The 27,761-nt window shown below is 49.1% G+C and overlaps 2 protein-coding genes across 6 annotated transcripts in view; one reads left to right on the top strand and one right to left on the bottom strand.

The window, feature by feature from the left end:
- MAPK4 (mitogen-activated protein kinase 4) overlaps positions 1-27,761 on the top strand; it is a 177,871-nt gene that overhangs the window by 93,491 nt on the left and 56,619 nt on the right. Inside the window, exons 1-3 of one of the 5 annotated variants that reach the window (XM_050767751.1) lie at positions 10,705-11,897; positions 14,608-14,686; positions 15,609-17,017. In XM_050767751.1, coding sequence (XP_050623708.1) covers positions 16,472-17,017 — 546 coding nt within the window. In that variant the 5' untranslated portion in view covers positions 10,705-11,897; positions 14,608-14,686; positions 15,609-16,471. The other 4 variants (XM_050767750.1, XM_050767749.1, XM_050767752.1 and 1 more) reach the window with 4 other exon arrangements.
- CXXC1 (CXXC finger protein 1) overlaps positions 1-27,761 on the bottom strand; it is a 459,484-nt gene that overhangs the window by 391,945 nt on the left and 39,778 nt on the right. The gene's annotated exons all lie outside the window — the stretch shown is intronic.

Below are 27,761 nucleotides of genomic sequence, written 5' to 3'. Positions count from 1 at the left end.
CCTGCCTGCTGTGCCATTGTAGTCTGTGAGCCCAGCCTGGTCTTCAGTGCTCAACCATTCATTCCACATGTTCCTCTTAAGCCCCTGCTGTCATTCTAGAGAGCTGACCCATGGTTCCCCCCAGTAAATCCCACCCTTCAGTAAAGGGCACCTTTATGATTCACTTCCCCCAAGCACCTCTTCCAAACACTTGCCACTCTCAAGTCCCTAGGCCCATTCCCACCCCTGCATTATCTCTTATTCATCAACTTTTTATTGAGCATATACTACATGCCAGAAACCATACATGGTTGGAGGTATAAGGGTAAATCTAGACACCATGCTTTTGCTCTTGGGATTCCCAGTATGATGGGAAGAAAGACCCAGAGAGAGAGAGACAGAGCGAGCGAGAGAGTCCCGTGAGATAAGCACTGTGGGTGTATGCATTGTGCTCTGTGAAGTGGAAGGATGTTAACTCTGAAGGTGTCAGGGTAACATTTCAGCACAGCATGAGCAGGGTTGCTCCAGGCAAACGGAGAGGACAGTGTCATAAGCAGGTGGACCTGCATGTGTGGAGAATGTGGTGAATCAGGGAAGATCACCCCATTCTGTGTGGCTGTGGTGTGGGGGGCAGCCTCTGGAGAGTGGGAAGACAGGTGCAGGCGTGACTGTGGGGGCTGTGTGAGGAGCTTGCATGTGAGGAACCTGTGGGACAGTGGAGAGCTATTCAAAAAAACTTTTTAATAGAATGAAATGAATAGATATGTTTTAGGAATAATCAAGGAAAGGAGAACGGATTGCAGGGGATGCAGGAAAGCGGCAGAGAGAGCATTGCAGGGTTTATTCTGAACATATTCATTGAGGGATGCCACAGATCCTAAGTGCTCTCTGCTGTAGGAAAGCAAAAGTGAATGGTTCTCACACTCAGCTGCTGCAGGGGATAAAAGCTCGAGGTGGCATGATGTAGAATCTAGGTATTTAGAGATGTCCAGGACCTACCCTAAAGCAGGGTGGATGAAAGGGGAAAGGCTGCAGTATCGCCACGACAAGGCTTTACCTCCCTGCTTTACTGTAGCCTCACCCCTGCCCTCACTACGGTTGCCCTAGGAGATGGCCTCGTGGGGGGAGGTCAGCAAGACTGTCCCAGGCCTTACTCCCAGCCACCTTTGCTGACAACTCAAAGGAAGGCAAAGGGAACCTTAGGTCCTTGGAGCCTGGGTGAGGGTAGAGTTGAAGCTGGGACTCTACGCCTCTCTGCAATTATGTCAAAGAAAAGACAAAATGATCCACAGGGTGAAAAGAGATCACTCTCAAAGTCAGCGATTTGTTTTGCTTTTTGTTTTATGTCAGAGAAACACTTGCCTTATAAAACTAAACCTAGGAATGGTGGTAGGCCCTGGGTGCCAATCCTCCATCCCAACCCTACTGATCTGACCCCCCAGGGGCCCTCGGTTCAGTCCCGTGTGAGACCCATTTGGGTTGCTCTTCAGGCTTTCTGAGGCTAGGCCCTTTGAGGTGTCCTCAGACTCTCTGTCTACCCACACCCACACTCGGGATCCTAATTTGCAATTCAGGCAGCTGAAACTGATTCAGAACGAAAAACAATTGACATCACTCCTTGAAAAAAGAAAATGATTTTGTCATTGGCAATATAATAAAACCTAGTTCTAAAAGCAATCTGCCTCCCACCCAGAAGGTTCGCATTGGACAGGTGAGAGTTCTATCCCCTCCTGCCAGGCTAGGTGACAACAGCCTCAGCTGGTTTCCTCCAGGTGGGAAGTGACCAGCACAGGAGAGGCAGCTCCTCCCACCTATGCTGACCTGGATCCAGCCCCACCTCTCCCTGTCCAGCCTTTACCTCTACATGTTTGTTCCATAAGGAAGCTCTGTGCATGATGCGTATAAGTACCTTAAGTACTTTTCTGAGCCCCATTGCTCTGGCCCATGCATTGGGTTAAAGGCAATATCTATCAAGCACTCTTCCTCCCAAAGGGTAGCTTGGAAGTAGGACTCTACATAAGCCTGCGGGCTGGCTGAGACCTTCCCCAGGCAGCTCCTGCACAAACCCATTGACTTCCTCTTGTTCCCAGCACATAAGGACCCCAGGTCATAGCAACAAGACAGAGCCTGGTTTCTGCTGGTTCTTGAGAACTCATGAAACCCTGAGGTTCATTTATCTGGAGTGTGTAGAGGCAAAGGAATGCTTTAGTGCGTCACTACCCAGCCCGCTGCATGCCAAATATCCAAGCGTGTTGGCTGGGGTGCCAGCTCTGATCTGGGTTCCCAGTGAAATAACTACACTGTGCAGGTTAAACCAGTTCCTGCCCCGGACTCCCAGTACCAAGGAGAACTGTAGGGTTCTTGGCTGCTGGCAGGATTGCATTGGTCAAGCTACTGTGCTGCTGTTGTTGTCAAGGTTGCAGCATATTCTGCATTGAGGACTAGATCAATGTGTATGTCCAAGGCTCCCAGGCAGTGAGAATAGTGCGTCTGTGTGTCCTGAGTGCTAATGATGGCCAAGCAACTCAAAAAGAAGACAGGCAGCTGCCTCTGGGGCTGGAGGTAAGATCCTCACTCGACCTCCTTCTACCCGTTGCCCCCCTTCCACTACCCCCCTTCTTTCTCTCTCCTCTTTTCCTCTCCCTAGCTCCTCCTCTTTGTCCCCGCTCCCCTAGCCTGGGCCTGCACCCTGGCTTGTATCATCAGGATGCTGAGTGTTTTGTTTCCCACTGATGCATGTGGGCATGAGACTGTCCACATTCCTGTGATTCATTCACTGTCTTGGTTACACCTGAACAGAGGAATCTTTTGTACCTGACCTTAAGGGGGCTTGGCTCTCCAATCTCACACTAGAATGAATTGATGCTTTTCTCACCCAGCAAACACTGGCTGGGCCCCAGTGGAGGCCAAGTGCTGTCCTAGGCCCCAGCCCTGCACATCCTTACCAGGACAGGGTTAATTCTCAGTCCCCTTCTACCATCGCTCCCTGAGGGCAGCCTGGCTGCAGCTCTGTTCTAGTGAAGGGAGAGGATTCTGGTTTGGAATGCTGGTAGCCGCTGCCACATGGTCCATATGTGACTCTTTCTTTCCTGATAGAAAGTTAGGACTTAGTTATTTGAGGAGGAGGATCTGGTTCTTTACAGTTGGCCAATCCTGGCCATGCATGGGCCTTTGCTGGCTGGGTCAGGCTCCCCTTCCTCACCTGACGGAGGATGCCCTGTAAAGTTAGCCTGATGCCCAAGAAATGCCAAAATGGGATGGGCCTGCCGCCAAAACACAGGAGTGACCTTGGCAGAGTCCTTTCCCCTTTCTGGACTTCAGTTGCCTGGGTTCCTGCTGTAATTAGTATGAACTGACTAACGCCTGAAGGCTGGACGGTCAGCTTTTCCAGCATGAAACCAAACCAGCAAGGAACGCAGGTGCTGCTGGGGAAACTGGGGTCCCTGTCGAGGCTCCTGTTCTTTGCCTCATCTGAGAGCTTAGAGTGGGTTTGCCACTGCCCATCTCCCTGGATCCATGAGCTCCACTGCTTTCTTGTCCGCTCCCCACCCAGGCGGTAGAGCCTCATGCCTTGCCATCTCCCTCCAGGGAGCTTTTTACCTGGAGGCTGACCAGTTCTCTCCCACTCTCACCACGTGTGCTGTGATCCGATGGCCTCCCACGGGCCCTGACCATCAAGACTAACAGGGTTGTGGGTGTGTGGAATATGCTACGGGCCTGCAGGGGATTCACTGTTCCTAGGAGACCAATGCACTCCCTGGTATCCCTCCTGCTAGAGCAAGGAGCAAAGTACAAAAGCAAGTATACAACCACACGTTTCCACTCCAGTGCTCACGTCCCTACGATGTGATCTCTGTGGCATGTGGGTCTGACTTTCTGGGTTTCATAACCTTTCCATGAAGGAGGCGCTCACAGAGAGGGCAGCGGACACATGGCGGCAGTCAGGAAGTTAGACCCGAGTGAATGCTGTCACCATAATGGACTTGGTCAGTCAGTTGGCAATTCGTTGTAGATTCATTCCTTAATACCCCACACCCCGGGCTGGATATCTCTGCGTGTCCTGGAAGAGAAGATAGAAATAATTCAGCCTGGGCCGGGCGCGGTGGCTCAAGCCTGTAATCCCAGCACTTTGGGAGGCCGAGGCGGGCGGATCACGAGGTCAGGAGATCGAGACCATCCTGGCTAACACGGTGAAACCCCGTCTCTACTAAAAATACAAAAAATTAGCCGGGCGTGGTGGCGGGCGCCTGTAGTCCCAGCTACTCCGGAGGCTGAGGCAGGAGAATGGCGTGAACCCGGGAGGCGGAGCTTGCAGTGAGCCGAGATCGCACCACTGCACTCCAGTCTGGGCGACAGAGCGAGACTCCGTCTCAAAGAAAAAAAAAAAAAAAGAAATAATTCAGCCTGAGGCTCCCCGCCTGAGGCTCCCCGCCAGTCTCCATTCCCAACTCTCACAGAAAAGAAACTCAAAACACATGTGCAGTGGTTTCACCTCTTCTCATGTTGAAGCCACCCTACTACTGGAGGCATGTTGAGACTTGCCCAAGGCAGGAGAAGGGGTCACACTTCCAGCCCCTATAGCCCACTTAATGTCATGATGGGTGCTGTTCACTTTGGTATCATTGGGTTGTGGTCATGACTGTACTTATTATTGGAAGCAAATCTGTATTGCCAGCCCAATTGTCCTCTCTTGAGTAAGTGGGCAGTGTGGTTATTCCCACTTCACAACGATGAGACTTCTTGCTGGAGTGCTCACAGGCAGCGGTAGGACCAGAATCCAGGCCTCCTGGCTCCCTGACTTTCCTGGATTCTGACAGCCCCGTATGGTCCAGGGATTGTTGACCTGACCTGTCAAAATACGAGTTCTGTCACCAGAAAACAGGGAGATGCAATCACTGGGGAGAGGGATCACTTTTTTCTGCTCTAGGAATGATTTCTTGTTGCCTCTGAGCATAACCCCTGCAAATGATTAGCCTCCCGGGAATAGTAGGAGGTAACCATGCACATGCGTCAGCTGGATAAGGAGCCGTGCACCTGGGTAAGAGGCAGGCTGGGCTGGGTGGAAAGAAGTAAAGAACTCTGTGAAATTTAAAGGGACTGAATCCAGGATTTAAATCAGATAAGACTTGTGAAATTCTCATGTCTGGTTGGTATCCCTCAGCGGGTAGAAAGAAGTCAGTATTACAAATTTGGATTTGTAAACTATGGTCTGGAGTGTGGAGCTTCTGGGAATGCGTTTACACTGCTCAGATATTAATATTGATGCAGTAGGTTAGGAATTAGGTGCTGAGAATAGAGCGATACACATGATGGAGTTCCTGCCCTCACTGCACTTCCAGTCAAACATCGAACACAGTAGTTAAAACTGAAACAGAGAGAAAAGCGACATAAAAGGGCTAAGAGAGGGACACAGCCTGAACAGATAAGCTAGTCTGGGAAGGGAAAAGAGACATCAGGGAAGGCTTCCTGGAGGAAGGGACATTTAAACTTAGACCTAAAGGATGCATAAGAATTAGTGGCTGGGTGTGAATTACACCTGTAATCCCAGTACCTTGGGAGGTTGAGGCAGGAAGATTGCTTGAGCCCAGGAGTTCGAGACCAGCCTGGGTAACATGATGAAACCTATGTCTACAAAACTTAAAAAAGAAAAAAACCTAGCTGGACATGGTGGCATGCACCTGTAGTCCTGGCTACTCAGGAGACTAAGGCAGGAGGAGCTCTTAAGCCCAGGAGTTTGAGGCTGCACTGAGCTATGATCGAGCCACTGCACATTAGCCTGGGTGACAGAGCAAGACCCTAGTCTCAAAAAAAAAAAAAAAAAAAAAAAAAAAAAAATGAACCAGGCAAAGAGAAGTGGGGCAGTTTCCCTAACAAAAGGAACAGGTTTTCCTGACAAAAGGAACAAGTGTGAAGGCCCAGAGGCAAGGGAAATGTGACATTATCTATGGGCTGAAAGATACCTTCTATGACTGGTGAGTAGAGTTCAGGGAGACTGGAGATCAGAGGCTAGAGACAGTGACAAAGGATGTCAGTTCCCAAGATGAGTTAAGGAAGCAAGGTAAATCCTTCTCCAAGAAACTGGGAAAATTAGAAAAACAGAAGCAAGCACTCAAGGATGCTCAAGAGTGCTCTGTAACAGGAAGCCCCATGGGAGATGGCAGAGTTCACTGGTGTTGGAACCATGCCTAGTTTAGACCCCAGGCTCTACCTTCTAAGGTGTGACCTAGAGGAAGTCATTTCAACTCTCTGCAAAATGGAAGGAAGCAGAGGAGAACGGGCACCTGCAGGGCACCTACTGTGTACCACGTGCTGTGCTGAGTTGACTCATCTACTGAGAATAGTTACACCTACCTCACAATGTAATTAATGAAACTTCAACTTAAACGTTGTTGAATGTGTATGACTATGCCCAGCACCTAGGAGGCCCTCAATAAATGCTAGCTGAGTTGGACTGTGGGCCTGGGGAACAAGGCAGGGCTTGGTGCCAGAGACAAAGAAAGATCCCGTTAGCAATGGGAGCGTGAGGTCAGAGTCCAGGCCACCGATGCAGGTAGGCTCCACCTGAGTGCCAGCTCCAGGTGCTTGGCAGAGGCTCTCAGGAGTGCTGTTTTAGAAGGACTTTGATTCTCCTGGCTCATCAGGAGAGAGTCATGACTGAGTATCAATGTCTGCCATAGGCACAAAATGGAGTGATAGTAATATATATGGCACACATTTGCCATTTTGGTCGAAAGCAAGATCATACGGACTCCTGTAGCTACAAGCCAAGGATCTTTGAGCATCCCTGCCATGGGCTAACCCTGCAGGTAGAAAGTAAGTGGTCCTGTTTATGGATCCCAAAATTTGGCAGGAAAACTCAGGTCTGAACACTGAGCTGCCAGAGGACTTTCTGCATTCCCAAGATGGCTTATTAGATGTGGGCTCACAGAGTTATCTCCCAATTCAGGGAAGGCACAGTGGCCTGCAGGCACCATTCAATAAGTACTCAAGCAAGTGTGGGAGAAATAAAGATGCAGGCTCTGCCTCTGAGAAGCTCAGACCTGGCTGGGATCACTTCCCTTCAGAACACAGCCCGAACAAAGCAAGCCCCAAATAGGGCCTCACCTTATTTAGCCGCTGAAGTCATAATTGCACTGATTTAGATTTTGAAAGAGGCCACCATCTTCTGCTATCTCAGATCTCCTTTCTTTAAAAAGAAAAGAAGTTTCCCCTTGAATCTACAAGGGTCAAATGTTGCAGGAGTTGGTTAAAATCAGAAGGATTTACACACCTGCTGCAAATGCCCCCTTGGACACTTGCCGACCAGAAGCTGGACTCAGCCTCCAGCCTGGGCAGGGGCCTCTGTGCAGCTGGTGCTGTGCCCGCGGCCACCGGCTCCCAGACTTCCCACGCAGGGACCCAGATGCTCCCCTTCCTCAGCTTTGCTGATGTGGAGCTGGAGTTCCGATGAGGCAGCCGGAATTTCTCTCCGTGCTATTTTAGTATCGCTGAGAGGCATGGGAAGGCTTTGTTCTCCCTGGCTGGTTACGTAATTTTCAAAAGGAAAAACAGAGCAAAGCCCGAACGCTCCTGGAGATTTTGCTCTTTGGGGAGGAGGGAACTCCCCACCCAGCATCTGATGTTCCTTCTGCAAACTTCTCTTCCCTCCCTCAATTCTTTCCTCTAACCACCCCACCTCAGGGAGGTGAAGACAACAGGGTCCCCTCCTGTTTCTTTCTCAGCAGTGTCCCCACAGGCGTGTTCTTTAGAAAACCGTACAAGGGAAACACAGCCCAGGGTGGGTGGCCTCACTGCCTCCCAGGGACCTTAAGACATTTGCAGTCACCACAGGCCCACACGTCCCAGCGGGAGAGGGCTCACCTGAGGCCCATCATGGGCAGCAGAGCCTGTCAGTGGTTCCTCTGCTTGAGACCTATTTATTTTAGACTAAGCTGGGCTTTTGGCTCAGGTCAGTTGGTGCCCTGCTGGCTGGTGTGTGTGAAGGGTCATCCCAGGTCCTAGGCTGGGAATGGTGCTGGGCACGAGACAGGCACAGGCATAGGGAACGTAGCCCATGGTTGGCATCATGGGCGGCACCATTAGGAGCAGCCATCTGCCCACATATCAGAGTTTCCGCAAAGGAAAATGAGTTTCTGAGCGTGCACAGGTCACTCCACATGCACCACCGCAACCTGCACTCCTCCAGGGTGGAGGGAGCAGCGCTTAATTTCAAAAGCCAGAAGGCCAGGGAGAGTTGTTTCTCCTCATTCCTGGGGGTCCTGCTGAGAGAAGACCCAGCTGAGTCTCAATGGTAAAGATCAGCGATTACACAGCAGTTCTTTCCTTGGTGAGGAAACGCCTCTGGTCATTATGCTTTCGGGAGCCTGTGTGGCCTCCTGCCTTGAACCCCTGCTTTTAGCCCCTACTCAGGCTGCAGGGATTTAAAAAGCTTTCTTTTCTGGGCCTCAGGGATGCTTTTTAAATTTATCTTTCCATGTGGGTTGTACTTTGTCATAACCAGAATCTTACTGCAAACATGGAGCCATTCCTGTGTCCACTGATATTTATTTATTGAATCCCTCTCTGTATGCCAGACACTGCCCTGGACCCTGGGTTACATCAGTGAAAACAGAGAGGTAAGGTTCCCTTCTCCCCACAGTTCTGACTCTGGAATCTAATGAGATCCATGCCAGGTGAGACCCAAGACTCCAGACTCAACAAGGACTTTTCAAGGCCTCTTCTCTATTTTAGAAAGTCAAGAACTGCAGATCTCCAAGTCCTTCCTCTCCATTAGTTAGCTATCGCTGTATAACAAATGTCCCAACATTTATTGGCTTAAAGACAACATTTATTACCATGCAGCTCCTGAGAGTAAAGAATCTGGGCACAGTTTAGTTGGTGCCTCTGACTCGAAGTGTCCTGAGATGTCCATCAAGCTGTTGGCGGGGCTGTAGTCCACTCAGGGCTCAACTCAGGGAAGGGTTGCCTCCAAGCTCACTCACGCGGTGGCTGGCAGGTCCGTTTCTGAGAACTCACAGGGATCCCCCGACAGGGCTGCCTCAAGAAGCAGCAGCAGCTTCCCCAAGAGCGAACAGGAGAGAGTGATTACCTGAGATGGAAGCTACAGGCTCTTTATAGCCTGATCTCAGAAGTGGCATCCCATTCCTTTTGCCAAATTCTGTTCCTTAGAAATGAGTCAGTGAGTCCAGCACCCACTTGAGGGGAGAGAATGACACAGGGCCTGAAAACCAGGATCACTGGGGCATCTGGGTAGCTGCCTTCCACATCCTCCAGGCGCCTCTCTGACTGATGGGACTCACCCCGTTTCCTGCTACACTTACAGTAGGGATCACGCAGTTGACTCCTGAATGTTCCTGTGTTGTTTCCATAATTATTGTTGTGGTTCCACTCCCCCGATATGAATATAAGCTTCTTGAGGTCAGAAGCCATGTGTTCTACCTCTCCTCACTTTCCATTTAGGCCAACCATGTGCTGAGCAAGTTACTCTCAGTTAGATCATCTCAGCGTCAAGTGAAAAAAAAATGTAAAAGTCCAAAGCAAAAATGTCTTAAACAGCAGTAAGGCTTGACAGTCTCTCTTGGCAAGAAAGCTGGAGGTGGGTAGTTGCAGGCATGGCTCAGCAGCGATGCCAGCAAGGTCCCACGCTCCTCTGCCACCTCCCCATGTGGCCTCAAGACAGCTGCTGCAGCACCAACACCACTTCCTCTACACCCGCATCCACAAACAGGAAGTAGGGTTTCTTCTTGCTTGGGAAGGAAACCTTTTCCCTTAGGACTCCCCAGCAGACTTTCTCTTAGGCTTGTTGACCAGAACAGGATCATATGACCACCCCTAAAGCAATCACTGCCCAGAGGCAATTGTATTACCACAGTTGGTTTAGATTCATGGTCCTCAACAGAGATGGGTTTGGGAGATGACATTGCCTCCTGGGACCCTGGGAAATGTGAGTCTGACCCAGGGACTAGGGAGTGCTATTGGCATTTAGTGGGTTGGGATCACAGTTGTTAAACTTCCAGCAATAGTGTATGGTACAGTCCCATAAAGCAGAGAGAACTGCAGAAGCTGAGGCCAGTCATTGTGTAATCACCTGAGTGAGCTTGGAAGCAGATCTTCCTCCCTGTTTGAGCCTTGAGATGACTGCAGCCCTGGCCAACAGCTTGACCTTGAGTCCGAGGCACCCAGCTCGGATGCCAACACCAACCCTGTTGAAAACTGCTGATTGAGACAAGTGATTTTCAACCAGAGGCGATTTTGTGCCTCCCCCATAGGTGACAGTTGTCAGTGTTGGGAGACACTTTCAGTTGTCACAACTTGGGGGTGTGACTGGCATCCAGGAGGCTGAGGCCAGGGATGCTGCTGAGCACGCAGCCATGCACAGGACAGTCCCACTGCTAAGGATCACCTGGCTCAAAATGTTGACAGTGCTGAGGCTGAGAAACGCTGGTTTAGACCCACTGGGAGTCATTCCTGAGTGGGCTCAGCTGCCTGATGGCCGAACCAGACCTGGTTTGTTCGTGAGGAGGAAGCAGGAATGTTTCCTGGGTAGGTGGCCACAGTCAGTGTCAGCTACAGGCTGTGCTAGTCAGGATGCCTGCAAGTCAGCCAGCTCATCCCAAGGATGCTCAGTCCCTGTGCCACAGGCTCCAGCATGGCTGTGGTTCACAGTTAAAGGTCAAGAACATGATGGAAGGTGGGGGTGTGGTTGTTTAAAATCAAGGGTTTTTTACTCCACTTTTAATATTATTTCAGCATTCTATTTCTGGGTTTCTCTTTCCATAGAATGGGGTTACTGTGGCCTCCATACTGGGTTGAACACAGGCTGAAAAGGTGGCTGTCTCTTGCTTTAATCTGAGACATACCACAAGGTGTGCCTACCTCACATTTTTCCCTCACTGGGCCTGAAAACTCACACTGAGCCTAGATGGTTTGTGGTAAGTCACTCGCTGGGGCTGAGATCATGTTATGGCGATTAGAGCGTAAGCGTTGGACTCAGACCAACCTGAGTTGACATCCCAGATTCTTCACCTGCCAGAGGGTGACTGGGAAAATCACTTCCCTCTTGGAGCTCCATGGAAAATGATATCAACCTCACAGGGATGTTGTGAGACCCAACTGAAATAATCAGGTGAAGCCACTGGCCTCTGGTAAACCCTCAGGACATGCAGTTCCACCATCTTCATCATGTCCTCTTTGCCATCTCTCTGGAAGGCTTGTTAAAATGCAAGTGGGGTTGTGGAGTGAGGCACATCAGCCGTACCACAGAATTGCAGAACTAGAAGGGACCTTTAGGCCAGATTAGGTAGCTTTTGGAAAGAATTTGCAGATGAGCTGAACCAAGCCTCACCTCCTAGGGTAGCTCCCCAGGAGGCCAGCCAGGCCTGGGATCATGTCACCATGAGGGGCAAAAGGAAGACTGAGTCCAAGAGGAAGGAGACAGTGCAGTGCAGGAGGAGCCAGAAAGGGGCCAGGTCCCAGCACACTTCAGGGCCTGCTTGTGAATGAGCTAGAGGATGTTCCCGTGGAGTCTAGAGCAGAGGTCCATGAACTGCAGCCCACAAGCCTACTCTGGCCCAGCACCTAGTTTTGTAAATAAAGTTTTATTGAAATGCAGCCATGTACCTTTGTTCAGGTATTGTCTGTGGCTGCTTTTTTGCTATAAAGGCAGAATTAAGTTGTGTTGAGTGGTTTCAACAGAGGCTGTATGTCCTACAAACATGAAAATATTTCTTCTCTGGCTCCTTACAGAAAAAGTTTGTCCATCCTTGGTCTAGAGGACTCCATTCACATAGACCACAGTGACTCATTAGGATCACGAGCCTTGGAGTCAGACTGATTGCCATGTGAAGGTGCCACCTAGAAGCACGCAGTGCATAGCCTGCTCGGCTGGAAACAGCGGCTCCATGGGAGAAGGGCTTCCTGTAAGTTTCAGAGTGTTCAGGAGAGGGGAAGAAAGCAGCGTCTGTGAAATGTCAGCACCTAGCTGGGGAGATAGTTCCTGTGGAAAGTCGACAGCATGAGGTTTGGGAGGATCTGAGCAGACAGGGAGGTGAGTCTAAATTTAGACTTTCCAAAGCCAATGTGTAAACCAGAGCCCCAGGAATCCCAGAAAGGGACAGTTGGCACACGCCATCTCGTCTCTGGTTTGCCTCCACACGTTAAAAGGCTGGATGAGTGAGAGAATAATTAATTGCCCTCAAATAAGCTGTTGCCTGAGAGTCGGTGAGAAAGCAGTGAGAGCTGAAACTCCATTGTTCAGAGTCCTGAGGGTAGAAATTTCTATTCCTGTGTTTTATTACAATGCCCAGCCATGGAATCATGGGGACCTTGGCTGCCCTTGCGGGAGTTCCATGCTTTCCTCTTGCTGGGTGTCATTCAAGCACGACTGAACGAGTGGCCTTTCCATCCCAGACAGTGAATGCCACCTCCCTGGGTTTGAAATCACACCTGTGGTTCGGAGCAGTTCTGAACCACTACCTTTGAACTGGCCCTGAGAAGCTGCACCACACCAAGAGCTGCCACAACCACTCCCCTGCCCAGGTGGACACATCCAGATGCCAGTCTGCTCCTCCCCATGGCTGATGGGCCCACACCTCTCAGCATATCATGCAAGAAATGGACCACTAACCTGAGACTTCTTAGGTGATGGATGCCTCATAATCAGCCCACCTAGTGAGAAAGGCAAAGGGTTTACAATGCAAATTACAGAGGACTTGGGGAAAGAAACAGAAAATCAAGAGGCTTGAGAAGAGAGGCATAATAATAAACTCAAATGGGAACGGAGAAATGGTCAGACAAGAGGTTGCCTGATTAGAGCACTGAAACTCTAGAGAGACAGCATCTAAGCAGATGATGTTACTAAGAGGATTGAAGTTCAGAAATATTAGTTGGTCTGAGTGGTTAGGGCTTGTTGTGAGATGCGCCCTTTGAACAATTTCCGTGGCAAGTATCACAAGGGACAGTGACCCCTAGGAAATGTAGGCATCACCACTTTGTAGACATAATGAATGGCACTCAGCTCCTTCTAGTCCACGGATATTTTCTATGCCCTACTTTGTGCCCTGTAAGCTACTTGTGAAGCTTACAGTCTAGTTGGGAGATGGACATGTACAAAAAGTTAAATAACAACCCAGGCTAATATATGGTAAATGCCAAACACAGCATACACATGAGTGCCACAGGAGTTTAGAAAAGGGAGATATGTCATTGAGAACCGGGATGGATGCTTTAGGAAAAAAATGAGACTTTGGATCCTGAATGATAGGATTTCAACAAATGGGGGTGGTGGGGAAGCAGGAGAATATTTCAGGAACTGGGAAGGTACAAGCAAAGAAGCCAGGCAGGAAAGAGTCTATTTAGTGGCCCACCAGAAAGGTAGAGTGGCTGGAATCGAGGCTTTCCACCTTGACATGGTACTTGCCCCCTAAAGCTGACAGCATGTTGGGAAGACCACTGAAAAGGAGACAGGCACACAGGGTGTCTCTTCCCATGCATGAGAGGGAAAGAGTTTTAAAAATAAATAAAGCACCTCTTAATTATTCGCAGATTATCTGCATTGCAGCTGACCTCAAGCAAATCCTGCATTCAGCTTGCTTGTGATGTCATCCCCTCTCTGCTTAGGTGCTCATTCCTCTCTCTGTTTACAACCCAGCAGGAGCTGGAAAGGGAAGAAGGCTTAAGCATGTCTCTTCCTAAAAAAAAAATAATAATATGCGATTGCCTCTTTGCTGTGCCCTTGGGAGCCAGACCAGGCTTGTGGGGAGAAAGAGAAGCTTCAATGTAATTGCCATTACGTGACTTGGGCAGCAGGAGTCGAGGAGTGAGACAATGGGGAGCTGCGGAGGCTCTTTGATTCCCCTGAGTTAGGTATCCAGGTGGACTTCACTAGCACAGGCCATAGAATCTGGTTCACTGGGTGCTCCCAGCACTGTCTCTTAGTGGCTGGGCATCCTCAAACAGAGTGAATGGTATTCATTTACCCATTCATCAGATGGATATTGACCCTATCTATAATGAAAGCACTAAGCTGGTGTTCTCCAAGCCTTGGTGTCCTCACCTGTAAAGTGAGAACTGGAATCAGAATTGATGTTTCTCCGTGGAAGTGCTGTTGGCATTTAGGGGTGGAGGGGTGGATGTCAGTGGACGTGCTCTGGGCATTTGGGCATGGAGGTGGGGATGCTCAGTAGAATGGTTAGCAAATCTGGCCCTGCCCATTAAATACCAGTAGTGACTCCCAGTCAAATAAGGTGAGGAGGGCAGTATCATCTCTAGATAACGACCACGGGCCTTGTTTGCTTAGATTGCTTCCCAATCTGAAATTCTGTAAGTCTGGTTGTTTTGTTCCTGGACCCAGTAAAAACATGCGGAATAGAATTATCAAAGATCTGACAAATTATCAGAATCTTGAATACATCTTATTCAAATATAAGGGAATGTTTAACTAAACAGCAACAATAGGTAACATCTGTTGAGCAATTACTATGTTCTAGACCCTTGGCAAATTTCTTTCATTAGAAGTCTTTACAGGGGATCTGATTGTTTACTATTTCAGATCATCTGTGTCTCCTAATTTGCCCCCTTAATTTCAGAGCATTGAGTTGACTATTGTTTTTGCTTCATTTATCTTTGCAGAATTGTGCAGACTTCAGATAGGAAAGCGTCTCTACAGGAGGCCCTGTGATATGATGAGAATAAAGCAGCAGTCTGCCAGGTTCATGCCTTTGTGTTGGATACAGTGTTCTTTCTTTGTGTGTCTGTGGTCTTTATGAACTTAGAAAACCTGCCAGTCTCTTAGACGCTATGATATTACCTTATTTCAGAGATCTGAATTTACATTTCTAGTTTTGCAGGGTTTTTTCTCCCCACTTAGCTCCTATACCTGTAATTTGAGTCAACAGCCACCAGAGGGCAGGGACAGTGAAGTTTAGATTTGACCCATTGCTTTGAAGAGCGAGGTCACCATTGTCAAAAAGAATACAGCTCACCATGCCAGTCTTGATGTAGCACTAGGAACTCTGCACCCTGGTTTCTGGGCAAAGAGAGTCCTTTTATTATGGGTGGCAACATTACTTCCTTGTAATTTGGTACATGGGCTTCTTCAACTTACGTGGAAAGCGAGAGATACAAATGTCGTTAAATCTCAGTCCCCGTGAAAGCCTCTTAAAATGTTCAAAGACATTTGTAAAACAAGGAAGAAAAGGAACCCAAGTGCAAAACAAAAGTATCGATCCTTTGTTTTCTGTCTGCAACTCGTTACTTTCTACTCTCACCCTTCCTAGCTAGTGCTGATGTGTGTGTTTGGAAAGCATAAAACAAATTAATTTTGCAAAGGTCAGAAGGGATACTCCTCCCCCGTAATTTGCACATGTTAACCTTGGGGGAGCCGGCACTGACATAAGAGGCACAACATCTGATGTTCTTATCAAATCAATCCATCTTCTCTCTCTTCCAGGGGAGTGCTACGCACAGCAGGAGGGTGGCTGGGCAGTGCAAAGCCCGGAATCCCCTGAGCAAGCAGTGTTTCAGCTGGCTGGACAGATCAAATAACACTTGGGCTGGTTAACAAAAGATGCAAGTGGGAAGGTGTTGGAAGCCGGAGTATGGAAATTTACCCAACGTTATCTCTTTGACAGGGAAGGAGACTTGGTCTGAAAGATGCCACATTCCTGCAGCCTTTCTGGGTGCAGTGGAATACAGTCTTGGGCAAGGTGGCGTGGATGAGCTGGCGAAAGAGGATGCTGCCCATATCCAAAGGCTCCAGAGGATCCCGGCCTGGCAGCTGAGCTCCCCTGCATCTGGAACCTCGGGCGTAACTTGGTGTAGAGCTCATGAAAGGTGCTTGGGTTTCTCCAGCTTTTTTCACCAGTGCTCACCAGACCGGCTCAGGTTTTGGAATCTAAGGTGAGCTGGTAGAAACGGGAGAGGTAGAAAGAAGCCCCTGGATGCCTCCAGAATTCATTGATGGGATCCCTGCATACTGCTTGGAACACAGAGAGAGGCTGTGACACAGCTGAGCTTTGGAGCATCTTAAGTAAAGGAGTTCAGCTCAGCAAACAACTCTTGCATTTCAGCCTGTAACAAAGTGTTCAAAGGGGAGAGTTTCTGCATCTTTTACTTTGCAGTCCACTATGGTAGAAAACTTGACATTCCGTAGATAATGATACTCGGTTTTCTTTCCAAGATGCCAGATTTAAAAAGAAATATGAGCCATTCTAAGCTTTAAGGAGTGTTCAGGAAACACAGGAATTAGTGGACAGACCTCCCAATGCAGGTTAAGGCAACAGTCTGAGCCCCCAACTAGTGCAGCTCAGCGAGCATGGCCATATGCCATTCTCGTCTCCAGAGAGCTGGTGGCAGTGACCTCACCAGGAGAAAACGCATCCCTCAGCCGTGGGACTTGACAGAATGAAGTGTGCGAGGGAGACCACTAGCCGAGACTTGACCTTTCCTGACTGCCCCTGTGTTACCTGGGCAGCTCCAGATCACTGAGCCCACAATGGCTGAGAAGGGTGACTGCATCGCCAGTGTCTACGGGTATGACCTCGGTGGGCGCTTTGTTGACTTCCAACCCCTGGGCTTCGGTGTCAATGGTTTGGTGCTGTCGGCCATGGACAGCCGGGCCTGCCGGAAAGTCGCCGTGAAGAAGATTGCCCTGAGTGATGCCCGCAGCATGAAGCATGCACTCCGAGAGATCAAGATCATTCGGCGTCTGGACCACGACAACATCGTCAAAGTGTACGAGGTGCTCGGGCCCAAGGGCACTGACCTGCAGGGTGAGCTGCTCAAGTTCAGCGTGGCCTACATCGTCCAGGAGTACATGGAGACTGACCTGGCACGCCTGCTGGAGCAGGGCACACTGGCGGAAGAGCATGCCAAGCTGTTCATGTACCAGCTGCTCCGCGGGCTCAAGTACATCCACTCCGCCAACGTGCTGCACAGGGACCTGAAGCCCGCCAACATCTTCATCAGCACAGAGGACCTCGTGCTCAAGATTGGGGATTTCGGGTTGGCAAGGATTGTTGATCAGCATTACTCCCACAAGGTATGTCTGGCTGGAATGGTGGATACCGGTGGTCCACAGAATCCCCAAGAATACTTACAGCACTCCCAAGCTGTTCCTAGCTCCACGGTAGTCAGAGGACTAGAGTTAGCAATTACGGGAGGCTGGACGGTGCTAGGAAGATCATTAGCCTGAAAAGTTGTTGGAGGTGTGGAGAGAGATCTGGTTCTTGGTCTTGGCTCTGCCGTGTGGCTTTGATCACTCTAAGCTGTGCCAGCAGAAGCTGGACTAGATCTCTAAAATTTCTTCCAGCTCTAAATTCTATGGCTTGAAAACTATGTGGTTGGTGAATTTGCCTCTAGCATCCTCTTATCCCTGCTGTCCACTTAGCCATCCCATGTCCTTCCTGTGTGCTGAGGACACCCCCTGAGGCTTCCCACCCTGTGAGCCTCATGCTCTGGTTGGTCTCACCTCCCTCATCCCATCCAAGCTGACCCACTCAGTGTCCATTTCTCTCAGTCAGCGGACAGCAGGCACAAATGATTGATCTGATGAGCTAATCCTTCACTGTACCTTATCCAGCTAATGACTCAGTTCTCCCAGGTCCCATGATACTCTTGCCTCTCAGTGTGATGCGAAAGCCACGGGTGGCAGACTATACTATTGAGATCCCCCGTGGTGGGTGCTAAATACTCTACCAACTGCAGGGATCAGAGCTGACCTGGCCACTCTGCTGGAGACAAATGTCACACTGAGTTGTTCTCAAAGGCCCAGACCTCCTCTTACCTGATCCACTCCTCTCTTCAGAAGCTGGGAGTCCTCTGACATTCCCTTCCTTCCCCTGTCCCAGGTTCCTGCCACTTTAGGGGTGCCTCGGAGCCCCTCAGCATGAGCATGTTGCCATGTACTCTGCAACAGAGCTGGGGGCTGGGTGTGGCTTCCAGCCTCCTGCCCAAACCTTGATGCTACAAAAAATGTTATTAGAATAAAACATCTCCTTGGGAGTAGGTGTACAGTAGTCTATTATCATCCAAGGGGCTGGGGTGGGTCATGAAAGGGGAGGGTGGCTTTGACCTTGAAGGTGCTTTGACTGTCTCCCTGAGCCCCATTCCTCTGCCCTCCCTTAGCACCCCACATAGAAGGGCACTGATCTGCCTGCTACAGCTGCAGTGGAAGGTGTCACAAGGCGCAGGGAGCAGGGCTCCCCATCCTACTCTCCCTGGCTAGAACTTGGACTCCAGCCCAGATTTCAGACCCCAAATCAGCCTAGCTGGCTCTGGCTCCTTGGTGCCACAAATTACTTAGCGACCTTAACCATGAGCCTGTCCTCTGCTCCGCTCCTGCAGCCAAGCCATCTGTCAAAACTGACAGCCAACTCTGTAGGACGGAATGTCCATGAGGTGGGGCCACGGGAGGCAGGGAAAAACAGTGCCCTTGTATCTCCTTCTGATACCCTGAACTGCTTCTTCCTTCTCTTTCTTCTAAGGAGCAATGACTCCAAACCACCAAACCAAAGGTTTTAATCCAAATCTGTTCTTACTTGGTAAAAGATCTAGAAAATCCACAAGACTCTTATATGTGGGATGCACAAAAACTACCTTGTGAATTGGAATAAACCAGTACATTTGAGCATCATGTGATGAAAGGACCTGATTAAGTGAGTTGCGACAAGGAAAGAGCTTAAGACAGCATGTAGTAGGCCTTTAGGAAGGTCCAGGAAGATGGTTTATAGTGGCATAAACTGGCTATCATAATAATTCTTTGGGGGTGACATGGTGTGAGCAAAAGACCCTTTAGGAGGAGTCAGGGGTCCAGGTTCCTTCTAACAGTGCTAACTTGGACACTTACCCCTGGGAGCCTCAGTTTCCCCTCTTTGACAGGGATAATAATTGTGCCCTATCTGCTCCTCTGGCTTATGGTTAAGAATCAAAATGGTCCATGAATGTAAAATTCCTTGGAAAGCAGTCAGGACTGCATCCATTCATTTAATGGGTGTTTGGTGAGCCAACATCAAACCCAAGCTCAGGGCTGGGAGGTGGAGAGACTGAGGCTCCCCCAGCGACCCCGAGGGCTGGGCTCAGTGTTATCCTGTCACTTGGGACTGGAAGCCACTTCCCTGGTTGAGACTTCCATTTTCCCAATGCAGAGGAATTTCAATGTTCTGGCTTGCTCTTATCGGGTTCTCTTTAATAAAATTCGCTGTGGGAGGTTAAAGAAATCACTGGAGGCAGTTACGAGCCCAGTAGGCATTCACATCATCCCTGCACCCCCGTGTTTGGCAGACACCACCCACCCCCACCCCACCTCCTCCCTTATACACTTTCTGCTTTTAGCTTTCTGCCCTCTCTTCCCCCAGTGATGATGAAAGGCTTATATTTGGTGCTTTTATTTATCCAATGTGCATTTAAATCAGTTCTCATTTAATCCCCATAATGCTGTGAAGCACTTAGGGCAAATGGTTCATTTTAAAACAGAGAAAAACGGCTTTCTCAAGCTTACACAGCTGATGTGGCCAAAGGACACAGGGACTGGGGCTTCTTCCTCTCCTGGTGGATGGAGGGTCTCTGTGAGCGCAGTCTCCTTCATGAAATCTTTCCGGATTCTGGGTTGGAATTAATCATTCCTTCCTCTGAATTCCCATGGCACTTTCCCCAGGCCATCACGGGTATCTTCTAACACTGATCACTCTCCGCTCTGTCCTAGGGGTATTTGAGTCTGTCTCTTTGTACTCTCCCAAGCCGAGAGTCCCCTGGCCTCTTGAAAGCTGTCTCTCCTTCTTCGTGGTCCCCCTCCATGGATTCTGATCACTGTGCCTAAGACAGGGCCCTCAATCGATTTTGTTGACTGTGTTGAACAGATGGAAGAATAGTCATCTACTAGCACATTGCAGAAAGGGAGCTATTGGGTTCCTTGATTCTGTGTGGTTGGAAGGGTTGACTCTCAGAAAAAGAGCACATACTTCTTCCAGACAGTAGGTTGGTTGTGGTCAGACGTGTACATCTTCTGCATGCATCTGCTCTCTCCAATGTGTTTGGCGGATGCTGTCTACACACAAACTTCTCAAAACCTAATCCCTTCTAAAGTTTTATGAATCTCCACTCCCTTTGAAGAAGACCATGCTCACCTGGGCTACAGCGAGTGCCTTTGTGTGGGTCACAAAAAAATGCCCCCTTTCCCTGGCTGAGAGAGCCCAGGGCCAGTGATAGGGTTAGTGATCCAGCGGGAGCCTTGTTTGGAAAAACTCTCAGAACATTTTTCCTCTGCTCTCACACCACAACAATATACCCAGAAGACTTCCGTGACCTCAAAATATGTGGGGATTTCTCCCCACCAGCAAGCTAGCAATCAGTTCCTCAGTGGACATCAGCTGGATGACCCCCAATTCAATTCTGACACTATTTACCTGGAGATAGTGTCAGATCCCACAGGTTGAGGGACACAAGACTGCCCCCTCCTTCCCACCGGTCATATTAATAGTCCACTCCTCCGGAATGTCTGATGGACTGGCTTCAAGTTGGGGTTCCCATGGTCCCCTCTTTGGGTTTCATTAATTTGCTAGAGGAGCTCACAGAACTCAGGGAAACACCTATTTGCATTTACTGTAAGGGTTAGGGTTAGGTCCATGTAACGCTCACTTACATTTATTATGAAGGATATTTTCAAGGATACAAATAAACAGCCAGGTGAAAAGATACACAGGGCATAGTCCGGAAGGGTCCTGAGTACAGGCACATCTGTCCCAGGGGAGTGGGGAAGCACCACCCTCCTGGCACATGGATGAATTCTTATTCACCCACCCAGCAGTACACAGCAGCCTGGTCCACATGCCTCCCACCTTTCTCATGGGTGGACAGTATGTCTCATTTGCTTCCACATCCCCTCCTCTGGTGCAGGGCCTGACACCAGGCCCGTGTCCATTAGGTTCATTTAGTGAAAGAGATACCAAAGAAAACAGCCTCTTCTCTAATGAGCAACTGGCCACGTCGGGGTTTCAAGTTGCAGTCAGGACAGATGCTGGGTGTGCCCCGCTACTGCACCACCCCCCGGGGGTCTTGGTCTTTGCAAGGTCTAGGGGGCATGTAGAGGCCCCTGCAGCCCACACTTGGGGAGATGGTGTGGGTGGCAATGGAGGGTGTTCCCTTTCAACAGGGGCAGTCTGGAAAACACTGTCCTCTGTGTTATTCTCGCTCACCTCGCCAACTGCATGACCTTGGGCAAGTCCTTTTGCTCATGTAGTTTATCACTAGAATAGATGTGTAAAAAGACCTCACACCCATGTTGTCCATCCCTAGCCTTTCACAGATGACAAAACTGGAAGGGAAGGAGCCTCACTCAAGGTCACACAATGAGTGGCTGAGCCTGGGTTTTCACTCCATGTCCACTGTTTCCTCAGAGCTTAACTTCCCTATTGTCTTTTCTGCCAAATTGGGAGAGTCAGGCCATTCTGCTTATTTCATGGGATTCCTGTTAGAGTCAAATGAAAAAGCGTGGCTGTCAAAGCGCGCTCAGATGTACGCAGGGCTAAATCACTAACCAAACTTTGCCCAAAGAGATGCCATGGCAATGCCAGGCAGACATCAGACATCAGTTTCCCCTTCACTGGGATACGGACCCCACTCCTGACCCAGTGGCCTTGGGGCGAGTCGTGCGATCCCACCTGAGGGTGGCTTCTCAGCCCGTGGTCCTGTGACAAGCCCTTTCTACCGCCTCCTCTTCAGGCCCGTTAATGAGTTCTTCGTTGTTTGTGTTGAGAAGAGGCAGTTGAAGGATTGGAGCGTGCTTTCCTCTGAATTTATCCTATTAGGAAGTAGACGATCTCAAAAGAGAAAAAAAAATGTCATTAAGACTTCACTGAGCACTTTGTAAGGCCTAAGAAAGGTCAGGAACCACCTCAGGAGTGTGCGGAGGTCCTGAGGAGTGCGATGACAGCCTGAATCACAATGAGTGCGTCGCTCCAGGAAGGGCCACCTCTCCTCCTATCATAGAGTCCTTGCTGGGGCTGCCGGGGGCACCACCCACTACCCTTGCTTGTAGCACTTATTTTACCCTGTGCTCACTAAACCTGCTCATCTCCACTACAACATTCAAGAACGGTCAAACTCCTGATCCAGTAACCTTCTATGACTAGTGTGCGTCATGGCATTTACAGTAAAACTAGCCCTCTATGGCTCACACCTCTGAGTGTCAAAGGCACATATAGAGGCCCCATTACTGGGTCTATCGTTCTTGCAGCAGTACTTCTAAAATTAGGTGGGTATGATATAAAACAAGTTACTTTAATTCTAAGCCCCGGCAGAATTTATAGCATATCAATTCCTCATTCTGTCTCTCTAAGGGATAATCATAACAAGTTTTATTTGCCTCTGACAGACTGACCTAAAATCACTCATTGCCTATTCTTTCATAAGCCACATGGCGCTTGTATTTCATATATCTGCCTTTCAAAGAGGCAGTAAGCAGAAAACACCCAAGAAAGAAAGGAAGAGGAAGGGGCCCATAAGAATTTGGGCAAAGGCTCTTGTGTTTTGATGGATCATTCAAGCAAGTCTGTTTCCTGCAGGGCTGGCCTGCCTTTGAGCCTTTCTACTTCATAGCCCTCTGTCTTCTTTCTTCATTCATGATCAGAATGCTTCTATGCTTTGCCTCCATATCTCATTAGGATGCCTTAAAAATTAACTAGCAGGCCGGTGTGGTAGTTCACGCCTGTCATCCCAGCACTCTGGGAAGCCGAGGCAGGTGGATCACTTGAGATTAGAAGTTTGAGACCAGCCTGGCTAACATGGTGAAACCCTGTCTCTACTAAAAATATAAAAATTAGCCAGGCATGGTGGCGTGTGCCTGTAGTTCCAGCTACTCAGGAGGCTGAGGCAGGAGAATCGCTTGAACCTGGGAGGTGGAGGTTGCAGTGAGCCAAGATTGCACCACTGCACTCCAGTCTGGGCAACAGAGTGAGACTCCGTCTCAAAAAAAAAAAAAAAAAAAAAAAAAAAAAAAAAAAAAAAATTAAACTAGCATAGTGGTTCTCAAAGTGAGGTCCCAGATTAGCAGCCTCAGCTTCACCTAGGAACTCATTAGAGATACAGGTTCCCAGGTTCCATCTCAGACCTACTCAAACAGCCCTGAGGGTGAGGCCCAGCAATCTGTGTTTTCACAAGCCTCCAAGGGATTCTGATGCTCTTGAACTTTTAAGAACCATTGACCCAAAGAAATGGCATCGCTTATCTCAGGACAGAAAACTGATGCTCCTGATGTGTTTGCTGATGCTTGGAGCTGTGGCTCTGAAACTTCAGCACAATGAAGGAGACTAAGAATGCCTCCCAGAGAACACAGGTGTGTCTGAAGCAGGTGCCTTAACTAGAAGGGCCGCGAACGGTGGGAATCTCAGGCGCTGTGACAGGGAGTCATGTGGATTGTTTTAAGCAGGATGATTTTGGAGGGCCTCACTCATATCACCTTGGAAACTGCCTGCTCCCCCATGGCACGAGTTTACTGAAAAGCTACACACATCAGGGACCTAAACCTATAGGAGGACTGTTTCTGTTTAGGTTTGATTTTTAACAATTAGGTGACACAAACAATAATTTTGGAAAACATAAGCTTTTCATTCTGGTGTGAACTGCTTCACCAGATGTTTAAAAACGAAAGCACTTTTTCACAGTTCAGCAAGATTAAATGTCTGATTGAGGGCTCAGCAAATTACTGCAGTTTGTTAAGTTTATGGTTCCATTTGAGGTCCCAAAGGAGGAAAGGAGGAAAAGAGGTACATGATGTCGAACACATGCAGCTGGCTTCCAGTGGCTTTGCATGGGAGCTCTGGTTGGTGGGGTTTACATGGGTTTAATCATGCTGAGGCCAGATGCGGTGGCTCATGCCTGTAGTCCCAGAGCTTTGGGAGGCCAAAGCAGGAGGACTGCTTAAGGCAAGGAGTTTGAGACCAGCCTGGGCAACAGCGAGACCCCATGTCTACAACAAATAAGGAAAAATTAGCCAGGTGTAGTGGTGCACACCTATAGTCCCAGCCACTCAGGAGGCTGAGATAGGAGGATCACTTGAGCCCAAGAGTTCAAGGCTGCAGTGAGCTATGATCGTACCATTGCACTTCAGCCTGGGCCACAGAGTGAGACCCTGACTCAAAAATAAAAAAATCATGTTGATCAACTTCATTTCCTCCCTCTCCTGGGCACTCTGTCTTCCTTTGATGGCTTCTTAGGCCGAGATAACCTCCCCCTGTCTGCCTGAGAAAACACACAGAAAGCTCTCCTAGAGCACACATTCTCTCCAAGCTGAAACAAGGAGAAATGTTCAATCTGTGACTGAAATGGGGTCTCTGCCGGTGATAAGAGAGTGCCCTTTTGGTGTCTGTGTGCTTATATTCTGGTCTCCACAGTGCAGATGGAGACCCACAGGGTGCAGGGAGTGGGGAAGGACTTTCCCAGTACCCCAGAATAGGAATGGGGTCCACAGGGCTGGTGCTGGGAGCAGAGCCCAGCCATCCGCGGAGGCCGGATTTCATGGGAAAATGAGCTTGTGGATGGGCACTTTCTGAGGGCTCAGCTAGCAGGAAAGGTCGCTTTCTTCTGAAGCCACTAAGCTTGTTATTCCAAATCAGTGGAGCTGAAAAGATTTATTTAAAAGGCTATGAAATATCCCTTTTTTAAAGGGAAAAATGTGATCAAGGGGATTAGAACGGAGGCTGTACTTGAGAGTCAGGTGTCCCTGAACACCCAGGCAGACTTGGAAAGCTCATTGTGTTGGCGTTCAGTGCCTCCTTGTCCCCTTCCCATGACAGAAGAGGACCCCGAGAAGAGGCTCTTCCCTCTGTCCCTGGGCCTCCGGGGTCCTCTTCTACCCACTCTCAGAAGAGCACCACACCCAGGCCACCCTTCTGAGAAGCAACACCACTGAGCTTGGGGTGATATTATAAATCTTTAAGCACAAGCCTGGCCCGGGAGATGACCAGTCAGAAAGGAAGCCAGCCAGGGTCCTGAAGCAGGGTCCTAGAGGCGCCTTGCTTGCCACCAGTTCACCCTTTATTGCTGGATCAAGGGGAGGACCAAGGGAGTCAGGGGTTTGGAGCAGTGGCTGTTGACCAGTCAGCTTGCAGTATTTCATTATTCACCAACTGGCCCAGCTATCTCAGTGCACATCAGCCACACTATGCTGCTTCGCTTGTATCAGAGTTCCCCCTTTCCAATATGTCTGTGGGTCTGGCTGTCCACTAGGGGTGAGCAGTTGATTAAATGGCACAAAGGGCCGGGCGCAGTGGCTCACGCCTGTAATCCCAACACTTTGGGAGGCTAAGGCAGGTGGATCACTTGAGGTCAGGAGTTCAAGACCAGCCTGGCCAACATGGCGAAACCCCATCTTTACTAAAAATACAAAAATTAGCTGGGTGTGGTGGTGGATACCTGTAATCCCAGCTACTTGGGAGGCTGAGCCAGGAGAATCTCTTGAACCTGGGAGGCGGAGGTTGCCGTGAGCCGAGATTGCACCACTTCACTCCAGCCTAGGCAAAAGAGTGAAACTCCACCTCAAAAAAATAAATTAATTAAACAAATGCCCCAAAGGGATCAATTGCCCCCTCTTCGGAAGCCCAGCCTGCTCACTCACCTGGTACTCCCCTCACCATGACAGCTGCCACCTCCTGTGGCAAGTACCAAAGCTCCTGAAGAATTCAACAGGCAGGAAGTCTGCAGCCCACTAGGGACGCTGGAGTGGAACTAGCGTTTCATGCAGTGCAGGCTTGCTGGTGACAAATCCTTTGTTTACTTAGAAAGTATATTTTTTATTCTCATGTTTACAGTTTATTTTCCCTGGGAATAAAATGCTGAATTGGCTGGACGCGGTGGCTCACGCCTGTAATCCCAGCACTTTGGGAGGCCAAGATGGGCAGATCACGAGGTCAGGAGTTCCAGACCATCCTGGCTGACACAGTGAAACCCTGCCTCTACTAAAAACACAAAAAATTAGCCGGGCGTGGTGGCGGGCGCCTGCAGCCCCAGCTACTTGGGAGGCTGAGGCAGGAGAATGGCATGAACCCAGGAGGCAGGGCTTGCAGTGAGCCGAGATTGTGACAGTGCACTCCAGCCTGGGCAACAGAGCAAGGCTCCATCTCAAAAAAAAAAAAAAGCTGAATTTAGCATTCTTTTTCAATACTTCAAAAATGTCATTGCCTTATTTCCTGTCCCTATTGTTTCTAAAGACTAGTTGGTCTTCATTCATTGGATTGTTCCCCTGTATGTAACGTGTCTTTTTTGCTCCAGCTGATTAATGAATATTATTAAATGGAAAGAAGTGGGAGGGCCTTGGGTGATAAGTGTTGACTAATGAGTTCCTCCTTCCTTTTATACCCAAGATTTGTTGGTGAGAGAACTCACTCCCTCTCAAAGGGTGTTTTTAGTCCTGGTGTAAAGGACCTGACCTTCAGTCACTGCTCCAGTCTTTCCATTTGGGTACACCCAAGTTGTAAACATCTCAGGAACAAGACACTGTCTTATTCTACAGGCAGATATTGTTTGGTTTATATCAAAGAAGGATAATTAGAAAATTGAATCAAATCCTTTTCCATTTTCTCCTGAAATGTGGTTGGTTTCTTTATTTAGCTTTGCTGCAGTAGCCTGTTGAGAAGACAGTAGTATGGAAATAGAAGTCTTGGGGGGTGGGTATCGCATTGCTGTGATGATCCTGCCTTTTGTGATTACCTTCTATTTCAGTCTCACACGTCTGTGAGCTGGGAGAGACCAGCCCTTATCCTCGCTTCATCCGCTGCCACTCCATTCCCTCATGTTGTAACTGGCTTGTCACCATTCTCTGGAAAACACCATACCCAGTGACAACTCTGGTCCCACACACTGTTCCCTCTGCTCCCACATAAACTCCTACATACCCCTGCAGACCCTGCTCAAATGTCTCACCTCTGTGAAGCTTCGCCCAGCTCCCCAGGGGAGAGTTAATCACACCTTCCTCTGGCTGTGCAAAGCCGTTATCTGTTTACATGCCTCTTCCCAGACAGACCCGGGAGGGCTCCTAGAAAAACATACGTATCTCTTTCATTTCTATATTCCTGGCACCTAGCATAGTATCTGACCCATTGTACGAGTTCATTCAATGCTAATTGGCTAATGAACAAGCCAAGCCTCTTCCTTTCTATTGAATCAAGCATAGTCCTCAAGCAGAATTTCTCTTCCTCAGGGCAGTGGTCAAGGATTTGAAGTCATCTACCATGTCCCTCTAAATCTCGGCAGGCTAGAAACCCCCCTAGACAAAAATATTCAGGCACTCTTCTAAGTGCTACTGACTCCTCATAACAACCTAATAGTTGCTGTTGTTGCCCCCATTTTCTAGATGAAGACACTGAGGCACAGACAGTAACTTGTCCAGGGTCACCCGCCTGGTCAATGGCAGAGTTGGACTACAAAGCCCAGTGGCAGCTCAGAGACTGTGCTCTCAGCCACTGAGCTCAGCTGCTCTGATAGCCATTCAGGTGACTGCATTTCCAGAGCTCACGCTATCCTGACTGCCCTTTCATTGACCTCCTTCTTGGCAAACCCTTTTTTTTTTTTTTTTTTTTTTAATGAGACGGAGTTTGCTCTTGTAGCCCAGACTGGAGTGCAATAGTGCAGTTTCGGCTCACTGCAACCTCCGCCTCCTGGGTTCATGCGATTCTCCTGCCTCAGCCTCCCAAGTAGCTGGGACTACAGGCACCCACCACCACGCCCAGCTAATTTTTTTGTTTGTTTGTTTGTTTGTTTGTTTTTTTGAGACGGAGGCTCGCTCTATCGCCCAG

This window comes from Macaca thibetana, chromosome 18 (assembly GCF_024542745.1).
Source record: "Macaca thibetana thibetana isolate TM-01 chromosome 18, ASM2454274v1, whole genome shotgun sequence".
NCBI lineage: Eukaryota > Metazoa > Chordata > Mammalia > Primates > Cercopithecidae > Macaca > Macaca thibetana.
The sequence above is the reverse complement of the archived record's forward strand: the minus strand, read 5'-3'. Positions and strand labels throughout refer to the sequence as shown.